The 22852-nt window shown below is 33.2% G+C and overlaps 2 protein-coding genes and 1 long non-coding RNA gene across 3 annotated transcripts; 1 reads left to right on the plus strand and 2 right to left on the minus strand.

Moving 5' to 3' along the window:
- Positions 1-839: 839 nt before the first annotated feature.
- On the minus strand, positions 840-9668 carry LOC121235059. Its single transcript, XR_005934499.1, has 3 exons — positions 9396-9668; positions 9150-9152; positions 840-851 (listed from the first exon to the last, which is right to left on the minus strand). It is a non-coding gene; the product is annotated as an uncharacterized LOC121235059 (long non-coding RNA).
- A 1738-nt stretch (positions 9669-11406) lies between these two features.
- On the plus strand, positions 11407-14050 carry LOC121233929 (beta-amyrin 11-oxidase-like). The gene is made up of 8 exons (XM_041129701.1): positions 11407-11681; positions 11827-12307; positions 12436-12726; positions 12856-12945; positions 13200-13278; positions 13448-13554; positions 13645-13766; positions 13885-14050. Exons 1-8 carry the CDS (start codon positions 11455-11457, stop codon positions 13976-13978), a joined length of 1491 nt encoding a protein of 496 aa, XP_040985635.1. The 5' UTR covers positions 11407-11454; the 3' UTR covers positions 13979-14050.
- Positions 14051-15260: 1210 nt separating this feature from the next.
- Positions 15261-18477, minus strand: LOC121236024 (glycine cleavage system H protein 3, mitochondrial-like). Its single transcript, XM_041132512.1, has 4 exons — positions 18292-18477; positions 18067-18155; positions 15747-15917; positions 15261-15559 (listed from the first exon to the last, which is right to left on the minus strand). The coding sequence occupies exons 1-4, from the start codon at positions 18398-18400 to the stop codon at positions 15431-15433; spliced, it is 498 nt and encodes a 165-aa protein (XP_040988446.1). The 5' UTR covers positions 18401-18477; the 3' UTR covers positions 15261-15430.
- Between the last annotated feature and the right edge of the window lie 4375 nt (positions 18478-22852).

A 22852-nucleotide genomic window follows, 5' to 3' on the forward strand; every position in this document is an offset into this window, starting at 1 on the left:
AAAGAGAGTTGGGCGTGAGAGACCTTAAAGAGGTTCAAAAGTCACTTCATATGAAATTTGCCTTCTGTATTTTGTCTTCCAACAACCTTTGGTCTGATTTTTTTCTTACCAAATACCTTCGTCATGGCCTTTTTCTACTTACTAGGCGAGACCGACTGATTCTAGATTTTGGAGATCGATTTTAAAAATGCTACCAAAAGTTATGGATAATGTGAATGTCCTAGTGCGTGGTGGTAATGCTTTGTTTTGGTTTAATAGATGGTTGGCATCAGGTCTCCTTTCGATACGAGTTGAAGATGTTGTTAATAACAGATTGCGTATTCAAGGTTGTTGGTCCAATAATTTTTGGGATGAGGACATTCTTAGGGAGCTGGTTAGTGAGGAAGTTGTTGAGGAGATTTTACATATGCCTATTAATGGCACCAATGGTCCGAATTTGGTAGTGTGGAAACCTTCCACTGATGGTAGTTTTTCTACTCGTACAGCTTGGGAGGTGGTGAGAAAAAGAGGACAAGAATTACCATGGCATGATTGGTTCTAGCACCAGCTTCTCCCTAAACGAATTTCTATATGCTTGTAGAAAATCTGGATGGATTGTTTGCCTGTGGACGTTCGGGTTCAAAGTAAAGGTTTGTCTCTTGCCGCTGTGTGTAAATGTTGTGATCGGAGGTGTATGGAAGATATCGACCATATTTTTTCTATGGGGGTTGTGGCTCTTGAGGTTTGGTTTTATGCAAGTATTGCTTTGGGTATTCCTTGTAGGCACAGTTTATCGTGGAAAAATAGAGTAGCTGCCTGGTTCTCTTATGCAAAAACGTCCTCTTTTAAAGGTACTCTTGTTGGTTTAATTCCTTGTATCATCACTTGGTGCCTTTGGAAGAAAAGATGTAAGGCTAAAATGGATGGGAAGTATGATTCGGTAGAGATTGTTTGGAGAAGTGTTCGGGTGTGGATCAAATCTTTGGAGAATAATATCAACTCAGTTAGTAATTTATCCATGCACAACTTGAAGATTTTGGAAGAATTTAATTTAGAAAGGCCTCGCACTTCTATGAGACCTGGTAAAATTGTTAAATGGTCTAGGCCTCCTATGGGATGGGTGAAGCTTAATTGCGACAGGAGTTGTAGAGGAAATCCTGGTAATTCGGGAGGGGACGGCATTATTAGAGATTGGAATGGTTTGGTTAAAAGGGCTTTTTCTGCTCATTATAGGGTGGGTACGAACAATGGTGCCAAAGCGAAAGCAATTCTAGATGGCATTAGACTGTGTAAACGACTCCATATGGTTAATGTGATTATTGAAAGTGATTCACAAATTGTTGTTGATTGGCTTTGTAATGGTAAATGCTCTTTGTGGTATCGTTGGGATTTTTGGGGGGGTTTTGCGCAAGGAGCTTGAGGGGATAAATTTTGTAGTGGCTCATCAATTTCAAGAAGGTAACAGTTCAGCGGATTTTCTTGCTAGAGAAGGTGAGATGGGAACGAATGTCACGTATAATGGTAACCAAGACCTCCCCAGGTATTTAAAATGTATTGTGCGTCTGGATTTTTTAAGCATTCCATATTTTTGTCGTTAGTCTGCATTCCAGGTTTGTTTTGTTTTTCTGTTTGTTTTTTTGTTTTTGCTAGGCTTGTTTAGATGTTTTATGTCTTGATATAGGCCTGTTAGTTTTTTTTTTTTCATGTTTATTTATAGGCTTGTTTAGACTGTTTGTCTTTTTTGTTTCTTTTGTTTTGGTTTTTGGTTGGTTTGAATTTGGGAGGTTTTTGTTTTTATTTTCTTATCTGTAAACTCCCCTATACTTGGCTTGTAATTACGGTATTCCTCCGCCAAAAGTGAGGATTAGTTAATAAATTTGGGAAGGGGCCACTACCATATAGCTATTGGCTCTTTGGTAAAAAAAAAAAAAAAAAAAAAAAAAAAAAAAAAAAAAAAAAAAAAAAAAAAAAAAAAAAAAAAAGGTTGCAGACTCAATTAGATCAGGAAGCAGGACAGGTAGGCAGGAAATATAGGGAATCATCGATCTTCTAATAGCAGGCATGAAGAGGCATAACGGAGAACGCCCACAGGATAAAGTAAATCAGGAAGTCATGTCACATTAATGGCACAACTGCCCGGACTCTACGCCACATTAATGATGCCACCTCAGAAGCCATGCCGCAGTAAATGATTCTGACAAATGAATAGTGGAAATGACAAAGGTTCCTCAAAGTCAGGGATGGGCAATCCCTACCCAAAAATCGATCCCCAATTACGAAGAACTCTCTCTGATCCTCTAAGCTTACGCACAAACTACTAATGAGATATAATGACTTTGGCATCAGAGACACCCCAGCCACCACCAAGGCCCCCATTTTTTGTGTTTGCTTAACTGTGTAGATAAAAGCCTGAAGACCCGAGTTATTGGAACTAGACTCAAAGACATGCGAAACACGATGTTAACAATGTGAACAAACTTAAGGCCGCCTTGACAAAGCTTTGATCGATCTGCAATGTCGTCATGTTAGATCAACATATATATGTATGTGTGTCTATATATATATATATATATGTTTAGATCAACAAAAATCATTTCCATAAAAGACGAAAATATGCACAGTGAAGTTAGCTTACTGACTCGTAAAAGAATTTATGACTTTAAGAATATAAAGACAGGCATGAAAAGAGAAAAAGAAAAAGAATAAACGGTGGAAAGAAAAGAGATCGAAGTCTCCATATTTTCATGTACGAGCTGAGCTAGCAAGCTGGGTACTTCCATGCATGCTCGAACGTTCGTATAACGTGGGTTCCTCTAGCATTGAATTAAACGTCCGTTGATAACGTGCCTCTTGTAAAATATATATATATATATATATATATATATATATATTTATTAATTGTGGTACATATAGAATAAAATTTTGTAAAGAATAATATTTCCAGTAAAATAAAAGATCATTTGATAGCCCAGATTATTGGAAGTTCTTTCCTGATAATTGTGGCACATATTGGAAGCTTTGTCCGCCGGAGTGAAACTGAAGCGCTCATGTATTGCTCATCTCATGATGAGTTGTTGGATCTAAACTGTTAATGGGGGGGAGGAAGTTGTAGAATCATAATTATTGATCATTCCTAGCTATCAGGACTTTATTGATTAAAGAAACACATGGCCGGCGTACTATTCAATGTATTCCTGTACGTACGTACGTACGACTTGTAACCAAACTACCAAAAATACTTGGTAAGTGGGTTATAAATATATATGTATTAAACACCAAATTAATGTACCATCACAAAAATTAGAATACTCAATACCATCCGGCCATGATCATTAGAATTAAACGCGTACATGATATACTAATTACAAAACGTGAGTGCTAAAAACAGATGGGCATGACACAAATAAGATACCATGCAACAAACTTGCTACACCAAACACAAAGAGCTAGATCTCTTTGGTCGTTGATCTTCTGTAACAAAAATAATTAATTAATTAATTAATGATATATATATATATATGATCATAAGTAAATTTTATTTAAAACCTTGTACGTGTTAATAAGTAAAGAAACCCTAGCTTAAATCCTCTCAACAATTCAGACTGGGCAATAGAAGGCATAATTCGAGACTTAAGAGTGCTGCTCAACAACTTTGAAGACTGAGAAGCAACAAAAATACATCGGGCTCATAACTGATGTGCGCATCAATGTGCATGATCCTCCAAATCGGTATTTGAAGATTCATCAATGTCTTTTAGAGTTTCATAGTGGGAAGGACCCATCCCTTTTCAATTTTTAGTCTTTTATTTGTTTCCTTTAATTTGGACCTTCTAGTTTACGTGGATCTTTTGTTTTAATGCATGAAGTATCTTTGGAAGAAAAAAAAAGTAAAGAAACCCTAGCCATTCCATGGGCTGGACCTATAACGCACAAGTGTGTGTATGTGTGTGTATTTATATCATAAGGGTATATAACTTTCATCGATTTCAAATTAAACATTAATTCACTACATATCATGCTTTAACTTTTCCAGTAAGACTATAGTATTATATGTTATATAATACACGATCTCATTCTACTCCCATTATATTATTCTATGACGTTGATGCGCATGCAAGGATAAAGCAATGGAAAAACTTGCGGTTTGGTCTTCTATTCTTACCAATAATCGTTGATAGGCACTTGGACAAGATACAATGAGGAATTGAATTATAAAATATTGATCAAGAACAGGTCCTATCAACTATATTATATCTATCAAGGGTAGGTGAGCCGCATATACACCATATATTATATTTATTAGGAACATTAATTAATAAAGCAATATGGAGATCACATATTAAAATCGTAACAGTTCTGACTATACATTATCTACACTTTTCTAGCATAAAAAATTAAAGATATTTTAAATTAGAAAAATAATTTATACGATTTAAAAATTTGCAAGCTGTTAAGTCTCTTATACTCCTTTAAAAAAGAATAAAAAAATTTACGACTAACATAAAAATATATATATTTTTTAATAATAAATTTTAATTTGAAAAAAATACGCAAGACTTGCGAAAGATTTTCATTATTTTAAAATGTAGTGAAGAAAAACCGCCTACCAACTTTCATTTATGAGCCTGGCCTCAAAAATGAATTAATTAAATATGATGATCTATATATACATACTTCATGATACTATACATTGATTAAAGAAATTATATATAATCTGTACAAGTCAGATATACATATATATATATATATATATACATACATACACATGCATTCTCCACCAATATTAAATCCTAGTTAAATATACCAATAAGTCAAAATAACGACTTTTTCAGGCTCCAAACTGCATTAATGGGATTAATAATTTAATAGCCCAGTACTCTAATTTTTGAAAACTGACAAAAGAAAATCGATCGGGACGATCGAATATCTACTTGAATTGCCAGGTCAACACATGATCCGTAAATAGGGCTGTAATCAACCTGAGTCGAGTTGAGCTTTTGGATTATCGAGTCATACTGGACTCAAATAACTCGAATTCAAGCTCGAAATAAGAGTTTGCCGAGCCAAGCCGACTTCTAGTTGATTAAACACGAGTTCGAGCCGAGTCAAGTTATTTATCGATTTTTGTTTGTACTCTTATATATATTTTTTGAATAAATTGAATAATTAAAAAATACCAAATTACAAAACAAAATATTAAATCTAATGAAAATTTTAATTAATATATAAACCTTATATTGAACTATTAAGTTATAACATCTTTATGAATACATTTTTTATATGGTTATACATTGTAATATATAATGAAACTACCAAGTCCTATATACTAACTATTACACATTATAAAATATATACTATAATTAATCACTTAAGTACTTAATTAATTAATATATAATTATGAACTATATTCAATATGTAGGTATAAATGACTAGGCATAAGTAATTGGGTTACATACTACATATTTAATTATCAAGATAACTATGCTTATGTTATTAAATTTAATATGTATAGAAGCATATATGTGTGTGTGTGTGTAAGAATACTAATATATAGAAATAAATTATATATATCCAAAGATTTATGGACGAGCTCTAATTGAGTCAAGCTAACGAGCTGAGTTGAACATGAACGAGCGAGCCTCAGCGAGCCTTAACCGAATCGAGTCGAATTTAATCGAGTATGTGTCATTTACTAATCGAGCGGGTTTCTGCTTTCACAATCGAGCTTTTTTTTTTTCACGAGTCGAGCTCGGTTCTAGTTTAGCCGAGCAAATATCGGGCGAGCAATCGTACAAACTGGTTCATTTACAGCCCTATCTGTCAGTCAAAAGTAACTGCACGTAGTATATTCAGGTTTCATTTGGATAGTGAAAGTATTTCATCTCATCTCATCTCATCATTATATTTTTTTCAAATTTTCACACAAAATATAATAAACAATTCAACTTTTTCAAATCTCAAAACAATAATAATATCAAATATAATATTCTAATAATATTTTATTTAATTTTTATCTAAAATCATCTCATCTCATCTCACTATCCAAACCGCAGCTCAAGCATCAGCTAGCTAGTAGGGTATTTATAAAGTTCCTGATCGATCAAATACACATTTATATAAATAGCTAGCATTTTATGTAGAAAGAAAGAGACATCCACGATTCATTGCCGTGAATAAACATCTTCTTTAGTTAATTGTTTGAGTACTATTAACGCTAATTAATTAGATGCATTCATTTTTGAAAAAAAATAAAAAAAATAAAAAATAAAAATAAAAATAAAATAAAATAAAAACCATCACCGCTATATATAATCATGTAGAGTTTTCGAGTAGTATAAATTTGATCACGTGAACAATACTTAATGTTATCTGTGTTGAATTAATTAAGAGATTAAATATTAATGAATTAATTTCATGTCTTCTTATATATACTTTTTTTTATAAAATATCTATCGACAGATTTGCTGAAGATCAATATTTTTCATCACTAGCTATGATCAAGTATTGGAAGTCTAGCTAATTAAGCTTATAATTTCCTAATTAAAGTATATCATGTATCGGTCGATAAAAACAAATTAAGTAATGAAATTCATCTAATATATATTTTTTGTCCATGATATCGCTACTAGCATTAATTAATATTAATATATGAATCCCACAAAAAGGTTTAATTCTTTCAAGTATCAAGATTATTTATAAGAAAGGTTTTAGATATTATATGTAAAATACGTACGTATGTACGGATTAAAATGAACCATGCATCTTACCAACTAGATCTATATATATGTCGCTAATAATTCAAACATTATCAACATTTGGTCGAACAATTATATGTATAGCAAATTATAATGGTTGGTATATATATTTGTTAATTAACAAACTATATACATATTATATATATATATATATATATATATATATGCGTGTGTGTGTAAGTATTCTAGGTAAGAATTAAATATATTCAGAAATTAATTATAAATAATCGGCCTAGCTACTTCATGCATGATGTCATTTTCTCCAATTCGCGCGATCGGCCATGATCATGATATAAAATTAAAAGTGTCAGCAAATTTAATAGAAAAAAAATATAAATAAATCTTATATATGCGTGTAGAACTGATTTATAACTTAGCAAGCAATTGAGATCATTTGTCAATTAAAATAAGCTAATTTACTTATAAGTACTATATATATGGCGCCAATTAATCATGCATGATATATATATATATGACTTCTTCCACACAAAACTACGAAATTGACCCCATGCATGATAAAGAAACATGATCGATATCAATTATTCACATGTAATATATATATATATATATATAGATGATCAAGTAATTAAAGAATATATATTATTATATGCATTAACCGGTGCCCCTCAACGAACGTAAGTTTGAATAACTAATTTGTATGGACTTTGACTGATCATCAGTACAATTAGTACTGATCTTTTCTTGGACTGATTTAATTAGTGCGTACGTAGTAATTTGAGAACAAGTATGCATGTTTTTTTCCAGTATATTTCGTTATATAATTAGTATATATTTCGGATTAACACTTCATTTGCATATATAAATTAGAAATTAATAAATCAGAAAGACTTACATTAATTGAAATAACCATTACATATGCATGTGTAACCTGAGATTAACACCTGTATATAAATATATATTATCAACTGATGATCATGTATATTGATCGATGGCATATCTTTTGACATTTGAAAGCGTTCATGCTGCATTAATATTCTCGATTAGCAAAGTTACTTAGAATCCCCTCGCATTCTTCAGTTAATTGAAGCTTTAGGGAAGGGGGAACAAGTTCCAAGAGAATTTTCCTTATAGCAGGGGCTTCTACTCAAAAAAAGTAAACTAATGATTGTTCCTGATTCATCCTTTCAGAAGAAAGTATTGCAATACATTCACTACAGTCCAGTAACAGGTCATGTTGGCTACCATAAAACTTTACAAAGGGCTAAAATGGATTTTTTTGGGCCTGGTATGAGGAGAGACATCAGGAAATTGGTTAAGGAGTGTCAAGTCTGTCAAGTTAACAAGTCAGAAAATGTTCTTCCAGCAGGGTTACTTCAACCCTTGCCCATTCCTCAGAACCCTTAGCTCGATATTGCCATGGATTTTATTGAGGGTCTCCCAAGTTCTAATGGTAGCACTGTTATTTTTACAGTGGTGGATAGATTGACCAAGTTTGGTCATTTCTTTCCTTTGTCTCACCCATACACTGCAGCTAAGGTGGCAAAAATTTTTTTCTCTGGGGTTTTCAAGCTTCATGGTTTACCTAGAACAATTGTCTCAGATCGTGATGTTGTGTTCACAAGTTTTTTTTTTGCAAGAACTCTTCAAGATGCAGGGCACGACCTTGACTATGAGCTCAGCTTACCATCCTCAATCTGATGGTCAAGCTGAGGCTTTGAATAAGGTTGTTAAAACCTACTTAAGAGCTTATAGTGGTTCTAAACCAAAGAGTTGGAGTACTTGGCTTCCTATGGCTGAGTGGCATTACAATACGTATGTGCATGCCTCTACAAGTATTTCTCCATTTCAAGCCTTGTATGGCATGCCACCACCAAGGTTGTTGTCTTATGTGGCATGCACCACTGCTAATGAAGCAGTAGATCAGCACTTGAGGAATCGTGAGCAAGTGATGTCCTTGTTGAAAAAAAACTTAAGGAAAGCTCAAAGTAGAATGAAGACGTATGTTGACAAAAGGAGATCAGATCAGAGATCTTTTGTGGAGGGTGATTGGGTTTTTCTTAAACTCCAACCTTATAGACAAAAATCAGTAGCCATGAGACATAACATGAAGCTTGCCCCTAGATATTATGGTCCCTTTCAAGTCATTCAGAAAATTGGGACAGTTGCTTACAAATTGAGGTTGCCTTCTACATCAAAAATTCATCCAGTCTTCCATGTTTCTTGTCTTAAGAAGAAACTAGGGGACCAGATTTTCCCTTTGCCTACACTACCTCCAGTTGATGGTGAAGGTGTTGTTCAACCCGAGCCTGAAAAAATTCTGGAAAGGAGAATGAATAAGGTAGGGGGCCATGCTGCTACTGAGGTATTGATTAAATGGATGGGTGCTGAGATGAAGGATAATTCTTGGGAGTTTTTATACAAGTTGAGGTCTGTCTATCCTCATTTGATAGGCACTGTCTTGTGATGGTCACGGGTGCTTGGGTGCAAGGCCTTGAAGAGGTAAAGATTGTCACGGGTGCTTGGGGGTTGGTCCTTGAAGAGGAGGGAAGGTTATAATGTGAAAAGAAGGGTGAAGGCTATGCTGGTTGAGAGAGGTTGAATGAAAGCAGGAGGGAATGAAGTAACGGTTGTAACTACCTTTAGAATAAAAAGGGAAGTTTGGTGTTTAAGTGATACGGTGCGCATTGTAATAATAAGTACAGTGTCGTTTTGTTTGTAGAGTTGTGTGTTTTGAGGCCTTAAGTGAAACGGTGAGTTTTGCTTTAAGAGTTGTAATGTGTGTTATACGTTTTAGTCATGGTCGTTTTAGGGTCATCTTCATGCTCTGCGTGTATAAAAGCAGTACAGCTTGTGCGTAAAAGGCATTGATTGATCATTGGAGTTTAATACAATTTGGAGGTTGGGAATTCCTCGAATATTCCCTGTCAAGATTCACAAATGGAATCTTGCATTTGAGAATAATTATGTCTACTGGTGTGAATTACTCTTGAGTAAATTTTGTGCATTCAATTGCTGAGGATCCAGTAGTGTTCTTGCTAGCAGGTACATTACATAGGAGATAATTTCACAGTCCTCCAATGGTTTGCCAATGGCGGCAAGAGTATCAGATAGGTTCTTTGCCTTCTGAAAATAATATGTGATTGAGGAGTCACATTTTTTAAGCGTAGAGAGCTGGAATCTGATGCGAGTGATCCGGGCTTGGGAGTGAGCAGAGAACATGCGCTCCAAAGCTAACCAGACTTGCTGAGATGTGGAGAGGCCGACGATTTGAGTAAGAACACCTTCGGACAGAGAGGATACCAACAAACTTAGGATGATTTGATCTTGCTGAAACTATCGTGTGAACGACGGGTTGGGTAACGAAACACCCCCAACAGGGGGCAAAAAAGAAGATGGAGGAGTGACGCTACCATCAACAAAGCCGAACAACTGCTGACCACGAAAATACGGCATGATTTGCACCTTCCATAATAAATAGTTGTCTTTGTTGAGTTTTATAGTAATAAAATTGGAGAGATTTGTAGGGATGGCAGGTGGGAGGATTGATCGGGTGGGGGTTTTACAAAGGAGCTTGCAAAATCTGAGGCCATGGATCAGACGATGGTCTTTAATGGCTCTTGATACCATAAAATTATAATTAATTTAATGAATACTCTGCTCCACACTACACGTATGGAGGTGTCCTACTTTGTATTTATAAATGATATAATTGATTACAAGATAACAACCAAATAATCCTCACTTAGTTTGAATTACATTTATCCATATCTCTCTCAGTATTTACAATTTGAAAATTGTATATCTCTAGGAGTGATCTTCTCGGATTGACGTTTATCTTTGTGTTTGACTTTGGGAACAATATTATCTCTTACAGCTAGCATTACCCTATATATATATTATATATACAGGCAATGCTGGATCCTAACTTGCATGTTTCTTCTCGGCCATGAGTATCTGGCAATTATTACTGTCATCAACAATATTAATTCTCCATTATTCATTAAATATAATATATATTACTTAATTATATATTCTTGTTAAATTAATTATTCTTTTGCACTTCTGGCTTAACAGTACTATGGTCCCGTTAATTCCATTTATATACATTGTCCAGATGCTACCACAATTGTACTTAATTATATATTACTGGCGGCCGCTGTACAAATATTATCAATAAAAGATAAAAGTATATACATATTAAACTTAGAAACCATACCTATATATATATATATATATATATATATATATATTATAATAGTAAACTCACAAACTGATATAACTTCATATGATATGTTAGATCTTAATTAAATTTGTACGCTCTCATTATAAATTTCAGTAGATATATAATACCAAACTCATCACAATCAGATATTAACTTCATATAATATATAATACATGTATATAAATGCAGCCCTCACATATTAAATCTTTATTGACATAGTCGATATGCAGGAGGAGTAGATTAATTGGCAGTGTGAAAGAGAGTAAAAGACAAGCTAGAATAGTCTGAGCACTAATTGCTTGCAGAATAAAGAATTTGTTGACTAAAGTAACCATGAACTTTTCTTTTTTCCCCTCTCAATATATACAACAAAGTAGCCATATATATAATAACTAATTATATGCAACAAGATAGACTCAGTAAGCTGATATTTCAACATAGATTGCTTGGGAGGGAACATTACGGTCAGGAGTACTATAAAAGCTCACCTAACTAGCCATATTATATCCATGTGTAGGTTAAGAAAAATCCATAATAATGGAGTTGTGGTGGTTGATTCTTGGAGTTCTCTTGGGTGGATATGTGTTTCTATTCTGGTTTCTGAGGAAATTTAATGAGTGGTATTATGTAGGCAAGCTGGGGAAAACAAAATACCCTCTTCCTCCTGGTGATATGGGTTGGCCTTACCTTGGTGGTCTCCCAACCTTCCTCAAAGCTTTCAAATCCAATGACCCTGATTCCTACATTCACAACCTTGTAAACAAGTAACTTAACCCTCTCTCTCTCTCTCTCTCTCTCTCTCTCTCTCTCTGCGCTTCCCCTAGATGCTAATTATATATATATATATATATATATATATAAATGCTTTAAAATATTTTTCTGGTTTTGGAATTAATTATCTATGTGCAGGTATGGCAGGACTGGTATCTACAAGACTTTTATGTTTGGGAGCCCAAGTGTGATTGTTTCTATCCCAGAAACATGCAAAAAAGTTTTGATGGATGATGAAAGGTTCAAACTAGGTTATCCTAAGGCCACAACCATCCTTACAGGTAGAAGATCATTCCATGGCATTTCAACCTCCGAGCACAAGCGCCTTCGCCGGTTAACCACATCTCCAATCAACGGCCACGAGGCACTGGCTGGGTATATTGACCTTATCGAGGACATTGTGGTAACCTCATTGGAGGAGTGGGCCAGCATGAAGGAGCCAATCCAGCTCTTGACAGAGTTGAGAGGGTTTGCCTTTAAGGTCATCACCAACATTTTCATCAGCACCCACAGTGAGTCTGTTATTTCGGCAGTGGAAAACTTATACAGTGATTTAAATGCTGGAATAAAGTCTCAGGCCATTAATATTCCTGGATTTACATTCCATAGAGCGCTCAAGGTAAAGATATAATATCCCTGCTTTACTTAATCATGAACAATAAGACCCTAAAATTGCATTCCTTTAAAAAAACAAAAAGAATTTGGTGAAAAAATTAGACTTAATGAAGGAGTATTTTCTTGATTCAGGCACGAAAACGTTTGGTGAAGATCTTCCAAACTGTAGTAGATAAAAAGAGGGCAACGACCAAAAACGATTCCATTAATAATAATAATAATAATAATCCAACGGAGATGAAAAAAGATATGATGGATTTGCTATTGGGAGTTGAAGATGAAGATGGAAGACAATTGGAGGATGAGGATATCATAGATTTACTAATCGTGTTCATGTTAGCCGGCCATGAAAGCTCTGCCCATGGAGTATTGTGGGCAATCATCTACATGTCACAACATCCAGAAATCTTCAGGAAAGCCAAGGTGGGTTTTGTATTACCAGAACAGATCTGCATAAAAAGAAAAAGAAAAAAAAAAGACAGTAATCTCATGCATGACTTAAATGTCTGTTAAAGTTAAGTTGGATATATTCCACTACTTCTTAATTTTCAGGAAGAGCAAGATGAGATCGTGAAGAGAAGACCGTCTACACAGAAAGGACTGACTCTCACGGAGATCAGACAAATGGGATATCTTTCTAAGGTACGTATCTTATATGTCATGTGCATTAATGATGAAGGGTCGACGAACGACGTACTTACGTAAATATATATGTCCAGGGATTTTTTTCAATAAAAGTAAAGTTTTTTATAGGAAGAGATTTAATTTAATTTATCAGAAAACTAATATGCATGATTAGGGGATCATGTAAACTAATATGCATGGCATATGTACTCTCTCTCTTAATTTATCTTAATTAACATGACTGATCTGCTGCTAATTACTTCATAAATTAGGTAATTGAGGAGACGCTCCGCAGAACAAGTATCTCATTTTCGGTTTTCAGAGAGGCCAAAGAGGATGTTGACATAAATGGTTAGCCATTCAATCTCATACATACATATGTCATGTGTGCATGTATACAAACATACACACACACACACACATATATATATATTCAAATTATTTCTAGCATCTGATCCCTTTTTCATGTTTCTAAATCATATATATATATATATTTATTTATTTATTTATTTATTTGCAGGTTATCTCATTCCAAAGGGATGGAAAGTGTTGGTCTGGAACAGAGGAGTCCATATGGATCCCGAAAACTATCCAAACCCTAAAGAATTTGATCCTTCAAGATGGGATGTAAGACGTTAAACATCATGATGACATAAATCAAGATGGGATCTAAGACATTTTATATAATTAATTAATAATTGCTTGAGTTTTGTGCAGAATAAATCCAGATCAGCTGGGAGCTACCTTCCTTTTGGATTAGGAAGTAGGTATTGCCCTGGAAGTGATCTGGCCAAGCTCGAGATCACCATCTTCCTCCATCATTATCTCAGAAACTACAAGTAATAATATTTAAGTTTGCGATCTTAATTAATTTCATAAATTTATTCTTCTAAATAATATTAATGCATTTATATTTTAATTTACTCATTTTTTTTTTCTTCTTTAATATTGGTGCAGTGTGGAGCGACTTAACCCAGATGGCCCAATAAAATATTTACCCCTTCCAAGTCCTGCAGACAAGTGCCCAGCAAGAATCATAAAAGTCGCATAATCGATGGTTTCCATTTGCAATAAATTAATGATCTCTACTTTCAGTGTCTCGAGTTTAATATATATATATATATATATAGTCTCAAATATATTTATTTTGTCATGCTCAAACCAATGTTGTAATATTGGTTAATTAATTACTTCATACATCGAATATTAAATTAAAGCTCTAATGTATTAGGATTTACCATGTACGTGGCTTCGAGTGCTCATGTTGATATTTGTCGACGTTGTTCAATAATTTTCATTTTAAATAAAAAGTAGAAATTTAATTAGATATATTTGTTCATCTAATATAAAGTTTTTTAAGTTTGATTTAATTATAAAGTAATGGGAAATATTTTTTTTTCATTTAATGAAGATATAATAAAATAGTGGATAACATAAAACTACGATGCTAGCTTGAAATTTATTACAACGGATATGATCATGTTGATACAGCTTGATGTTCAATATCATAAGTCAGTGTTGATGATCTTAAGCACTGACTTCAGAAAATTGCAAAGAAAAGAATAGTATTACATCTATACGTTCGCGTGCACGCATGTCGCATCCCATCATCCTGTATTCTTTTTAAAATTTATACACAACAAAGAAATATATCCAAAAGATGCACAGATAATGTATTTCAATTAAAGAGAAGAATGAACTTTTCAAGAAATCGAAACTCGCTTTCAATGAATGTTAATGAACAATATTGCACTAAAGTGCAGCATTTATCGGCAGCTTCACCCCTTTTTTTTTTTCCTTCTTGTTTTGACCCGGCCTGAACCTCACTCCCCCAATCATGCTAGAGAGTAGAGAGCACAGTATTCCCTCTTTTTTTATGGGTATTAGAGCTTACTTTGAATAAACTAATGTAAAAGTCATCTTTATCCCAATCTCGAATAGTCAAGATCAACAAAGGGCCGGGAAGGTTCAGATCAAAATTGAGGTGAAACGGGCAGGTAATTAGGGATGAAGATGCAGAATTACAAAAGTGGGAGAAAAAAAAGATGGAAATTAGGAAAAGCAATATGCATATAATTTGTAAGTCATTTGTTTTCGCAGATTAGATGAGATGAGTTAAAATTAAAATTAAAAATTGAATAAAATATTGTTAAAATATTTTTTTAATATTATTTTTATTTTGAGATTTTAAAAAGTCGAATTGTTTATTTTATTTTATATGAGAATTTGATAAAGTTATAATGATTAGATGAGATGAGATGAATTGAAAAGTTTTCTGAAAACAAACGAGGAGTAACTTAGAGGCTGGGGCAAGCAACTTTTTGATCGTTAAGAATAAAATTTTCTTACCCTTTTTTAATGATAAGTAAAAGGTCTAGTAGAAAGCATGCAAGAATAACTCATGATAAGAACATAACAAATCAGATCAATCTTAAGCAGCTCTAAATGATCAGTGAGTCCAAGATGTACTTTCCGGCATGCAGAAATTTCAAAAGTTCAAACTCTAATGTGAAGCATCCTCCTCCTCACAGAATTTTGTGTATTCCTTTGGACCCATCATGGCTTCTAATTCAGAGGGATTGCTTGGCTTCACCTTGATCATCCATCCATCTTCGTATGGCTTTGAATTGATCTTCATTACAAAATATATCACCCATAAATTATAAATACATACAAAAACTCAGCTCCATCTTTTTAATACAAGTGATTGCAATGTTGTCTGAATTCTCAGCAATTAAATAAAAAATATAGATATAGGAATTGATCAAATCAACTTAAAGGAAAAGTAGATGGAAATTGAGATGGTAAAGATCAATTACCAAGCCAGGTGATTCAGTAAGCTTTGTGTTGACCTCAACAATCTCACCCGAGATAGGGGAATTGACATCACTGGTTGCTTTGACACTTTCCACAGCTCCAAAACTGGCACCTTGAGATATTGAGCCCCCAGCTTCTGGCAGTTCCACAAACACTACTTCTCCAAGATGGTCCTGCAACATATCGATCAAATGATGATGATGATGATGATGATCAGTTCCATATTTCAATTTTTCATTTTAATTGAGCCCTTAAATTAGAAAGAAAAATCAAACCGGTATGCAAATCAAATCATGTCATGTCAACTGTTTAGAGTATTATCTTTCATACTTACAAGTAAAAGTCTCCTGGCCAATGCTAATTACACAAGCTATCTATCGTGCAAGCAATACATATTCAATCACTAGAATTCAAAACTTGATGCCATCAGAAAATACAAATATATTACAACAATATAATAGTCTAGCAGGTGTCCTTTTCTTAGATTTGTCATGTTATAATTAAACAAATGATAATGATACTGAGCCTAATAAATTAAAGATATATTATCCGGACCATGTCTTCTTGACTTAGCTTGTGGCCAGGTGTGATCAAGCTTTTGCCGATTTGTTTACCGCATTCGTCAGCCGGGAAAAAATATAAGAGTCAAGGAAGGAATTAGGTATGAGATCGAAATCTTAGGAGGCCGGGAAAGGTTTTTAATGGAGTCTTCTTATCGTTATACATGATGTATGTGTGAGGTATAATATTAAATTCTATATATGAATAATGGAGAAAAATCATGTGAGGTATAATATTAAATTCTATATATGAATAATGGAGAAAATATTAGGAAAGGAAGAACACAAGAGATCATTAACATAACTCGATATTCATGAATAACATATACGCATTTCACAAAAGTTGAAAAGGATTGCATCTTTTTCATTCACTCGAGTCATGGCACAAAAGTTAATTTTGGTTTCAACTTATACGCAGTAGATAAAACTTAAATATATTGAAAAAGAAAGAACACAAAAGATTAAAGTGTTTAAACCCTAATATCCTACATTGCAGCACCAAAGCTCAAGGATAATATATATGTTGGCTACAATTTTTTGTTTTTTTTTTTTTTTTTTTTTTTGTATGTCGGAGAACCTCTCCAAGACAGAGCCCTTCAGACTCATCCCTGCAAAGTAAACCCCAGTCCTGTGCACCGCACTCACGGAAGTTTTCCTACACGAAACTGGTTAAATCGCTGGTTTTTTACCAAGGGATGTCCGGTCTCAAAGAATTGTTTGTACCCATGAAGTGTTAAACATTGGATCTTGAAGAGAGTGATGGCTCAAGACCAAGATCATCACCACTTGGGCCAACCCCTTGGAGTTTTGGCTACAATTTTACTCCAACCAACCTCTAAGAAACTCAGGGGCTCAAGTTTTCATCTTCTTGTATAGGTTTTTTTATTTTTTTTCTCTTCATTTTAGTTTGCCTCTTTTATTTCATTTTTGTGTGTGTGTGTGTATGTGTAAATTGAAGCACATGAAACCTACGGAAATCTCTATCTCTGTAAAGCCCCTTTGTTTTTTAAGAAACTTTGCTCACATCTTCTTTGTAAAAGACTAAAATCTTAGTTCACGCCTAAACGATATTCTTTATAGCTCTCACACATGATATCCAAGTACTGGACTAAAGCTGGACTTTTTGGAGCTTATCAGAGTCCTCCTTGAAGCCCAATTGTGGCAGGCTCAACACAAGAAGAATTTTCCAAATTGTTTGGTTCAGCTTTAGGTGTAATTGTATTATCAAAACGAACCCACCACATCGGCCTGGAGAATTAAACAAACCAAACGAATCCGTAGGTGATCAATTTGAATTAGTTTGGTTTAAGCCCATTACAGAGTAGCTCATTATCTTTTCTTTTTTTTTTTTTTTTTTCTAAGCACCATTTTTATTTTTATTTTATGAGTATGATTAGCCTATTTCTATAATTTACCGATAATCATGACAACTGGAATCATTTTTGGCTAAAAAAAATAGCATTGGGACCTCAACTCATTCAAAAAAAGGAAAAAGTAGTCTTTTAAGTCTCCTAAATTAGAGATGACAAATGGTATCAGAGCCAGGTTTTAATTCTCAGACCTATTTTATAAAGACTAAGTATCGAAATCTGGCTCTGATACCACTTATTACTATTTAGGTTTATTCTCCAAAAGACAAACCGAAGTTACCATCAACGCTCTTTCTTAATCTTTATAAAGGCCAAAACGTTCCCTCTCGTAAGCAATGTGGGACATAAATTTTAATAATATCATACAGCATATTGGGGAGAAGAAGAGAAACCTGAGCATGGTCAGTGATGCCGATTGTAGCCACAGCGCCTTCATGCTTCACCCACTCATGCGAGGATGCATACTTCAACCCATCCAACACTGAAAAAATTCCCGCATAAGTAAATCAATTCACACCCACCTCATCACCGAAGGTTGAAAATCAGCTTTACAAAAGGAAAGTCATCTTCTTTATGAACACTCTCAAACACAGACACAGAGAGAGAGGAAAGATTACCTGTAGAGAAGCAGCGGGAGAGAGAGAATGCAGAGGAGAGTTGGGATTTGGAGGCATGAGAGAATCTGAATGCATTGGCTGTGGAAGAAGCCCACATTCTGAGAGCCATGTTTATCCTTTGTAGTATAGTGTGTGTTTTGTTTTGCTTGTCTCGGACGAACAAATAAGGGAGAGAGAGTTGATATATTTCCTGGTTTTTATTATCTTGTATGAATGGTGGGCAATGGCAGCCCCATCCTAGGACCAGAAGCCAAGGAGCCATTATTATTATTTTTATTTTTATTTTTTATTTCTTAACACCTCTATTTTCGTGACAAGTGTTGTTTATTTTTTTTTTATTTTTTTGAAATGAAATGAATTAAAATAAAAGTTAAAAATTAAATAAAATATTATTAAAATATATTTTATTAGTATTATTTTTATTTTAAAATTTTAAAAAATTAAATTATTTATTTTATTTTATTCAAAAATTTAAAAAAATTATAATAATTAAATAAGATGAAATGACGATGATTGTGAAAATTTTTTTTTTTTTTTTTTTTAAACGAGGCCATATCTACCATCATCAGGGATAAAATATAGATAGAAATTGTTATAATTGGGGTTTTAATTGTTTTGTTCTTTTTATATTAGTTTGTAAAAAAAATAAAATTTTAAATGGAAAAAAATATATGTCTGTAAATTTCACGCAGGAGTCTTCGAGGTGCACCGAGTCCGTGACAGTAATTTCAACTGTTCATAGTCTACAACTCTTTATATATATATTGGAATAGTGCAATTTTTTATAGAATAATATTATTACATACAATCTTAGAATGTCTAAGTTTCATGCATTTATTTTTTTATGTAGATCTCGTATTTATTTATTTTTTTTAAATAAAATACATAGGATTTTCACACTTTAAGGACTCGTTTGGTTACACAAATTATTTCATCTCATCTCATCTCATATAATCATTACAATTTTTTCAAATTTTTACATAAAATATAATAAATAATTTAACTTTTTTAAATCCTAAAATAAGAATAATATTAAAAAATTATATTCAGATAATATTTTATTTAATTTTTAATTTTTATATCATCTCATCTCATCTATATAACAAAACGAGGCCTAAAAATGTACTAATCATTTTCCTTCTTCATATCAGTCTCATATGGATTACGCCCTTGATATGCATGCGATTCTTGAAAGAAAAAAACAAATATTAATGATTTCATTATATGAATTAATATTATGCAAGAAATGAGAGTTGTTGTTTAGAAGTTTAGAACTATTTAGCATTATTTATTGATAAGATAAATATTATAATTTGTAAATTTTGTTTAAGAATATGTTTTATTGTTCATTTAATTATATTAGCTATTATCATTGAGATAATATTTTCAGTTGTGATAGACATTAATAGATTTGAAAGAAGTGCAATTATCTTTATTGAGGTAATGGGAGATGCAAAAATTCTATGTGCAATCAGTTTGACGTATTTTTTGTATATTTTATTAATGTAATTGGCTATATCACTTTTTTAAATATAAAATAATTATTTTGACTAATTATATGAATGGAATATATAAGGAGTATGCGTAATACAACTCTAGAAGATGTTAGCAACTTCTTCTGACTCAATATCCACAGTATTGGTATGAGCTATTGGAATCATTTAATTGATAACTTCGTCTAATGAAGAGCTAGTAGTTTCGTTGTTACTAAGTTGTGTTAAAAATAATCAAAATATAAACTAAAATATGTATTATTATCAAAGGCGTAAATCTCAAGTAATAAATAGATACTAATAATAGTTTAATGATAATAATATGCGGTATAATCAGTTATATGTATGAAAGCAGGTAAAACAGGCAGTATAACCGACTATATATATGAGGAAGTAAACAATATAGAAAATATATATAAAATCGACTTTATTAAAGACATAATACTTACAAGGAGATTAATTTTCAGAAGAGTTGAAATAAGACATGAAGAAATGAAGATTTACATATGATAGATTTTATAAAGTGTGGAAGACTTGAGTGAGGAAGACCAGAGAGATTTGGATGAGAGAAGAAGAGGCTTCAGATGAGAGTTTCTGAATGTCTTTCTCTCTTTACAGACTCCTTTATATAGACACTAGAACAGTACAAAACAATAATTCTAATAATACATGAATAGTATCAACACCTGAACTAAAACAGTAATTCTAATAATACATGAACAGTATATACAAAGTCATTTGTTGTTTTCTTCAACAATCTGTCATGAATAGTATAGATGAAGTTTTTTGTCTTTATTCTTCTGAGGAGATAATATTTCTTACAACTTCCATCTATCATGCTAACTAATTGAGAAAGTAGTAGTATTTTAGAATCACATAATCTGAAGGTCATAATTGGCTAATTCCAGATCGAATGGGTCTTGAGAATCCATCAGAAGTACTAGATGGTAGGATGAGTAATTTTGAGAAAGAGAGGCGGCTGAATTACCTTGAGAATGAGAAATCTATTGAGAATGAGAGGTTTGTTGGGCCAATAATAATGCAGGTTGCTGTAATGTAGATAATCTTGCTAGATGTTGTGTTTCTTCTTCATCATCGCTATCTGAAACTTATGACGTTGCTTCAACTAATTTTTTCAAATCTTTCTTGTTGGTAATAGATGTTAATTGTGTCTAAAATCTGCTCTATTAGACTAGAACTTCTGGAGTTTTAGTAATTTTTGAAAACATTTTTAAGACATGATCATAATTGTATTTTTCTCACCATTTGACAGAAACTTGACGGACTAAAAACATAATGGTTTTGAGATGGATGAGATTTGATAATGTATTTCCATTTCATAATCCAATTTAGTTTTGTTTTGAGGAAGAAAATGAGAAGTGGTGAACAATAGTTTAATGTTGGTGGGCTGTCATCTTATGAAGTAAAAATTTGAAGACTTTCCTAGAGTGGGAGAGGAAGGAGAAGAGGTACAGATCCATAATAGTCCTACCATAGTGAAAACCATTTTGGGAATGTGTTGATTTCTTATAATTTATCAAAATGAAGGAACCACGAATGATGTAAATTTTTGTTTTATTTTAGGAACAGTCCATGCCTACTGATAATCATAGTAATCATAATACGGCGGATCATAAAGATAAGAAAACTTTCTTGTTAAATAGAAATTTTTTTTTTCCATTGTTCCAAAGTGAGAACCTGTTTAATGGTAATTTTATGAAAATCAATAATTGAAGATGCAGGTGGAAAAAAGGTTGGGTTTAAAGAGAACAAATGATCTCAGAGAATATAATTGAGTCGGTGTCTACTAATATGAATTCAAAAAAATGTTAGATTTTTTTAATATTTTGTGGAACATAATGTCAATCTGGTAAAAGAAAGACGTTAAGTAATTTTTGGGGGGTCCAAGAGGTGTTGAATTTCATATTTGATTGGAAGAATGAGTGCTAGTAAGATTTGATGACAATAAGAGATGTAAAAGGTTGAGATGGTAATGAAGGATTAATAATTTGAGAATGAGAAGAGGAAGAAGAGGAAACAACTTTAGAGTATGTCGGTAATTTTGGAGAAGTTAATAGTGAAAATGAATTGTAAGACAATCTAATATTTGGTGAGTTTTAACCGAGCTGATCGCTCGAGTCTATAGGCTACCTCTCCTATCCGCTTCTCTACAAGGTCTACTTTCTTCTTCCTTCAGACCCGACCGGGCCAAGCCTTTAGGAATTTCACTGCCTATTCCGACCGGGGAGAACAGGCCATTCGACAGGGAGATTCTGAAATTGCAGAGGCTTGGTTCGATCAAGCCGCTGAGTATTGGAAACAAGCTATAGCGCTTACTCCAGGTAATTATATTGAAGCACAGAATTGGTTGAAGATCGGTCGTGAATATCTGAATAGGACAAACCGCGGAGCATGTGGTTTAATTCGATGCAAAGCGAAGAACCTTACCAGGGCTTGACATGCCGCGAATCCTCTTGAAAGAGAGGGGTGCCTTCGGGAACGCGGACACAGGTGGTGCATGGCTGTCGTCAGCTCGTGCCGTAAGGTGTTGGGTTGAGTCCCGCAACGAGCGCAACTAAACAGTGGTAATGACTCTAGTACCGTATATGGTCTCAGAGTTGAAGAAGGACAATATGAATGATAAGGAGGAGATATATGGTCTAATATTTATATATCTGCATATAAATATGATGAAAACATGCAAGTGATTAAAACAGAAAATAGTTTATCATTAGAAGATGTTGTAAATATTTTAATATATGTATTAGCTAAATACTTTGTTGGTGATCCTGTTCAATTCAAAGAAAAAACCAGTGATTTACTGATTAATTTAAAATGTCTTCAATTATCTAATTTCCGTTGGTATAAAGATGTATTTCAAACTAAATTTATAATCAGAAATGACTGCCGGCAACCATACTGGAAGGAAAAGTTCATAGCCGGACTTCCTTCGCCCAAAAGATACGAGAATCATTAATAAAAACAGATAATACTATTGATTTTTATAATCTCACATATGGTGATATAATAACTACTATTAATAGAACTAGTTTAACTATGTATAATGA

The sequence above is a fragment of the Juglans microcarpa x Juglans regia genome, chromosome 6D, assembly GCF_004785595.1.
Source record: "Juglans microcarpa x Juglans regia isolate MS1-56 chromosome 6D, Jm3101_v1.0, whole genome shotgun sequence".
NCBI lineage: Eukaryota > Viridiplantae > Streptophyta > Magnoliopsida > Fagales > Juglandaceae > Juglans > Juglans microcarpa x Juglans regia.